Source organism: Buceros rhinoceros, unplaced genomic scaffold (assembly GCF_000710305.1).
Source record: "Buceros rhinoceros silvestris isolate BGI_N320 unplaced genomic scaffold, ASM71030v1 scaffold12059, whole genome shotgun sequence".
NCBI lineage: Eukaryota > Metazoa > Chordata > Aves > Bucerotiformes > Bucerotidae > Buceros > Buceros rhinoceros.
In genome coordinates, this window is record NW_010432174.1 from 18,874 (window position 1) to 24,928 (window position 6,055).

A 6,055-nucleotide genomic window follows, 5' to 3' on the forward strand; every position below is an offset into this window, starting at 1 on the left:
CAAAACTGAGGGATTTTGAAAATCCCGCTGGTAGTCTTCTCAGTGCAGTCATTTTAATGTAGCTTACAGCTAGATCAATATTCACATTCAGCCATCTAATTGTTCCTTCCTGTTTCTAAATATACTTGAGGAAGTCTTACTAAAAATGATAGTGTTCACAGTTTAAACTTATCTTATTTTAAGAAACACCTGAGCCAGCTCTCACTAAGTCTTTTCTGTGGTCTTCACTCCTGGGCAGAGAGCATAAGTGGAAAATGCAGTAGTACTGTACGTTGTTGCAAGACTTTTTTAATGTTATGAGAAACAGAAGAGGGTCTTAAAATGGTAACATAATGTGCAATGATGACAGCTTCCTATATGGAAACAAAGCCTCCCCTGATTTTGAGTAAGTCCTGGTCCAAAAGCTGCTGGAAAAAATCCCGTCCTTAGTTCTTTGGTTTTTATGGGAGCATCTGGTAGAATATGTCAAACAACATTAGTTTCTTGATTATCAAATTTCTGCTCCAGGACAAGCTTCATATGTTCAGATGGGACCACGTTTCCTATCCGTTGTTTTAGAAAATGTTCCTGGGAGCTGAAATGTATGTGGTAGCTGTGGGATGCACTGTGTCCAAAATTTGAGTGCTCCAAGAGCTGGCAATGCAGGGAGGACCATCATTGCTTGGATGAACTGAGCACCTTAATATCTCACCTGAAAGTAACAGATGATGACTTCCTAATATTTCTAAAGCATGGCAAACTTTAAGAACTGGACTAGTTTTTCATTGGCAATGGGCTAAGTCATGTTACTAAAATTAAATGCATGCATGCAGGATTTTCCACATAAGGATCTTGGCACCTTTTGGGTTTTAGCACAAGCACTTCACATCTGCCAGAGCAAGTGAAGAACAAGGTGATTTCTTAGAACACTTTCAATAATCTGGACTGAATGACCAAATTCTAACATGCCTGAATGACTCTCCTTGCCGTTTGTCTTTCAGGTCCTCAGGCTCCATCAGCCATCAGCTGGTTGACAATGCAGCAGTGTAGGTGTTGCCATGAGAATCAGGAGGTGTCCTGTCTGCTTCACAGCTTGTCTTTTGGTCATGCTGGGTAAACACCAGAGAGCACCCAATATAGAGGCAGAGCACACGTTTTAGGAGAGCTGACAAGCCCATTCCTGCACATACATGCATCTGTGTGAGAGTACAAGTCCAGGGACTGCTGTGGCACTGCATGAACATAAAAACTGTTGCATGTGTGGGGTTAGACTCTGTTTTTTGAGAGATGATGCTCCGACGAGGATTTATTCTATTTCTCCCCCGGCTTGTAGGCCTGCTGGTGGTGGCCTGTTGCTTGGTGTCTATTGTTTATATGTTGGCTTGCACACCCAAGGGTGATAACCAGCAGCTTGCCTTGCCCAGGGTGCATGGCCCAACTGCAAAGGAGGGATATGAAGCCATTCTGCAAGAGCGAGAGGAGCAACATCGCAACTACATCATCAGCTTGAAGAAACAAATTGCCCAGTTGAAGGTTGAGCTCCAGGGCAGGAGTGAGCATCTTAAGAATGTGCAGGACCATTACCCAGACCCTTTGGACATTGGGCATGACCACAGTAAACTGGAGAAGACCCAGGCTAACCTGCTGGCTTTCCTCCGATCCCAAATAGACAAAGCAGAGGTGCACAGTGGTGTTAAACTGTCCACGGAGTATGCGGCTGTGCCTTTTGAGAGCTTTACCCTGCAGAAGGTGTACCAACTGGAGACAGGGCTGACGCGCCACCCAGAAGAGAAACCTGTAAGAAAGGACAAGCGAGATGAGTTGATAGAGGTGATTGAGTTAGCTGTTGGGAGTTTGAACAATCCAGAGGGGCACAGCAATGCAAAACGCCGCATATACACAGCCACTGACTTCGTTGAAGGTTTGTATGCAGACAGCAGATTAGAAGGTCCATATAGTGCTGGTGAGGGGTTCTGGTGTGAGTGCATTGTTGAGGGAGATGAGCATTATCTCAGAGCACAGATGTCTGGGATGGTGTTAGTGCTGTGACCCAGAGACGCAGCCTCAGGCACAGCTGCAGAATGGCAGCCTTCCTGGGGAATGGGACTTCGTGATAACAAGCCTGCCAGTCTCTTGTCATGACCACCAATATGTGTTCACAGCTCTCTAGTCATGCACTTGCCTCAGAATTGACAAAGCAAGGAGTAAATGACCAGGCTGCAGTCCCAGTTACCAATGTTATGACTGACAACTGCAGTTCAAATCCAAACTCCAACCTTACCTCCACCCTCACAGCTCTGCCAGCATCAGGGTGGTGAGATAGATTTTGAGGACAGCTACTGTGGAGCTTAGTAGCTCAGCTGGTATCATCTATAACTTCAAACGGCTAGGAAAGCTTAACTTCTACAGGCTATCTCCTGTACCGGGAGTGGTGCACCTTAGCCCTTGGATTCTAAAATGAACTAAATGGTGTTTACCCTCATATGTAATACTGAGGCAGTAAGTGTGGATTTTTAAAGGGCCACTTCTAACACCAACCAGTTTTCATTTTACTAAATTCAAAGTGCTTGCTTGTTCCCAGTCACGCTACTTATTCCCAGCGAGAGAAAGGCACCAGATGTATTCCAGGAGTCGTGATGTCTCTGGGGTTGATACTTGTTCAGGCTAGCTCCTGCTGCATGGCAGCTCTGTGTTGAAAGGGTGGGAACATGATCTCAGAATCACAGAATTGTTTTGCTTGGAAGAGACCTTTAAGATCAAGTCCAACCGTTCACCCTGCACTGCCAGATCACGACTAAACCATGTCCTTCAGTACAACTCTATGTCTTTTGAACACCTCCAGGGATGGGGACTCCACTATCTCCCTGGGCAGCCTGTTCCAATGCTTCACAACCCTCTCTGTAAAGACATTTTTCCAAATATCCAACCTAAACCTCCCCTGGTGCAACTGGAGGCCATTTCCTCTGTCCTGTCGCTTGTTACTTGGGAGAAGAGACTGACCCCCACCTCACTACAACCTCCTTTCAGGTAGTTGTAGAGAGCGATAAGATCTCCCCTCAGCCTCCTTTTCTGCAGGCTAAACAACCCCAGTTCCCTCAGCCGCTCCCCATAGGACTTGTTCTCCAGACCCTTCACCAGCTTCGTTGCCCTTCTCTGGTCACACTCCAGCACCTCAAAGCCCTTCTTGTAGTGAGGGGCCCAAAACTATCATATGAGACAAGATTTCACAGATATTGTTTCCAAGGGCTCTTGACTGTTTCTCATTCAGTAAGAGAGCTACATTTTAAATTGTAATATGATTGTCCTATTGTCCTAGCTTCATTTCATAGGAACTCATGTGTTCCCTGCTTGTTGTCTGTGAGATTTAAGCCACAGCTGACCTAGCTGAATGTAGTATAGGAGGAGAAACTTGTCGTCCTCATCTTCAGATGTTTGTGCTGCAGACCTAGAGGGTACGTGAGTAAGACACCTACCTTTTATGGACTGACTGCTCTAATGTGCTGAACACAAGCTCCCATGCTTATCCCCAATTACTAGTGATTTTCTTGTCGGTTGTTTTCTTCATCTAGTATTTATGAAAAGAGCAGAGCAAAATGTATCCTCCATGTGGTGAGGACAAACTATTGCTGTTGTGCAATGGCCAGTTGTTAATTTCCATTCTCTCTATATTTTTATCCGGCACTCATGGTATTAAGAGACAGTAGGTTCTTGAGGCCATGCTGGGATATATCTGTCAGTTCAGGCAGGTGCCTCCCACAGCAGGGACATGAGTTGTTCAGACTGTGGAGACCTTGTTGAGGCAGGTCCTGGCTGCCCTCTCGTCCAGGCACTTCTACACCAGTTAAATTCCTCTTGTTCAAACATGGGACCAGGGCATGGACAGGGAACTGGGAAGTGCTGCTGAGCTGCCAGCATTTGAATATGTCATGGAGCTATGTGTTTCCAGTCCCCTATGTCTGTTTGTTGTTTGGTTTATAATTTCAAAATATGTTTCTGCTGTTTATTCTTGGAGATGAACAGGCATGTATGACTGTTTAGCACCAGGTCTTTTATGGGGAGAGAGTGAGGGGAAAGGAGGAGATGTTTCCGACCATACATTGCTTAATCTTCCATTAAAGTCATCCTTTTACTTACAGCCTGCCTTTATGAACAATCAAAGGTCTTTGCCTGGGTACCAGCGCTGTCCTTGGCGGACAAGGCAGGACCTGGTGTCCAGAAAGTCATGCAGAAAGGATGCACACTGCAGTGCTGGCTCTGTGGTGGTTCTTCATGCACTAATGGCCTTGCTGGATTTCAAGTATCATGATGAAATAAACCAGAGGCAGGGAGCCCTGCATGCGACTCAGAGCTCAAGAAACTGGAGTCCTGCATGCAGCTCAGTCTGAGCTTAGGAAACCTTCCTTATGTCCACCCTCTGAAGTGTAGGCTCTTGCTTCTGCAGGTACAGGGTGACAGTGTGCAAACTGATTCGTTTGCAAACGCAGGGATCTGTGCATCAGGGCTGGAAACAAAGAGCTGACTTGGCAGAAGGTTTTCCTGTGGAAGTCTCTGTCATCTCTTGGCAGTCTCTTTCCCCCCATTCTCTAAGAATGGCAAAAACTGCCAGTTGAAGCACAAACAAATCCATAGCTCTGTATTACTTGGGCAGGAGAAGAGAGGACTGAGTTTTCTGTTCCAATTCTGCATTTTAAATATGGTTTGGGCTCAAAACTTGTTTTGGAGACAGCACTATGCAGGTGCCACTGCCTACACAAGTTACAGTAACAGGCTGGATTCCATGGGAGCTTCTGGCAACAACTTTGTACCAATCCAGCAACACAGCAACCATGATTAGCGTTACCCGGCCAGCAAAGCCAGCTGTTTTCATTTTCTGGAACTGCCCAGGGTATCTGGGAGATGGGGCCCAGGTCTGAAGAGAAAATAGTACCGCTTGATCCTGCAAGCTTTTTATCTTCCAGCTGCTTTAGCAATAACAGCTCACATAAGCTGCATGCATCCCTTATGTTAAAGGTGGGGCTACTGCCTTCGTCTTAAGGTTGAGCAGGTGGAGGGATGTGCTGGTAACCGGGACCAGAAGCGGGATTCAAAACCTGAACTGCTGCTCTTGATCTGTGAAACCTGTGACTGTTTCCGTCCTGTTCAGCAAAGCTTTTGACATTGGCTTTGCTCAAGTGTGTTACTGAGTTACGAAAGTTAATCTTATTTAATTTGGCCTCTTGTGTGGATTTTTCTATTCTCATGGGTCACATCTCATACCTGCTATCACTTTTTCAGTACTAGTTCATTGCTGACATGTGCCAACAGGCTGGGTAGTGGTGTGGTGCAATGAATTTGATTAGGGTCTATATCTCTTCCTCTTTTCCATTTAGTGCCTTTATTCTTGTCTTTGCAGAAGGAAAATATTTCTTCAAACACTTCTTACATTTAAGGAAAAATGTTTTGTCTCTGTGGCTGGGATCTCTTAAAATAAGTGTTGCATCTTCTGCAGTTTCTAGACAGAACCACTTGTGCGTGGGAATTAGACTGTGACCCTAGTGCCTCACATCTGAGCTAAACTCCTTCTCAGCAGATTTGCTGCTACATGAAATTTGGACAGGATTCTCAGACAGTTCTCCTTCCAGAAGTAACAGCTGACATGTGGTGGAATTTTCCATTTTTTTTCTCATCCAAAACCAAGAGAACCACACCTTCTCCCTGGGGCCTGAAATGCATCCATCTGGCTGCTGCTTTGCTCTGCTTCTCTCGTCACAGGGGCACTTGGGCTGTTCAGCTGCTAATAATCCTCCACTCTTCTCCTTACTGCTCCCACTTCTACACCAAGTTCACAAGGAGTTAATAGGAAACAGAATGGACAAGATCAGAAATTTCTATGTATTATAAGCAGGCAATGGACTGCTTTGTTTTCAAAAGAAAGTCAGTTGCTCTGTGGACAAAATGGTCGTTCATTTATGTAAATAGCAGCAGAGCTGAATAGAATTGGAAGTTATTAATTTTCTCAAAGTTGGAGATAAAAATTCGGAGACTCTGACAAGCCTGAGTGGTGTGTCCCATAAGATAACCCATAAGATAACTCTTT

At 45.3% G+C, this 6,055-nt stretch overlaps 1 protein-coding gene across 2 annotated transcripts in view; it reads left to right on the top strand.

Moving 5' to 3' along the window:
• The first annotated feature begins 1,266 nt into the window (after positions 1–1,266).
• The window catches only part of CSGALNACT1 (chondroitin sulfate N-acetylgalactosaminyltransferase 1), a 16,002-nt gene continuing 11,213 nt past the window's right edge, over positions 1,267–6,055 (top strand). For both annotated transcript variants that reach the window (XM_010143679.1, XM_010143678.1), the window contains exon 1: positions 1,267–1,900. In XM_010143679.1, the coding sequence (XP_010141981.1) occupies positions 1,267–1,900 (634 nt within the window). The remainder of the gene's footprint in view (positions 1,901–6,055) is intronic.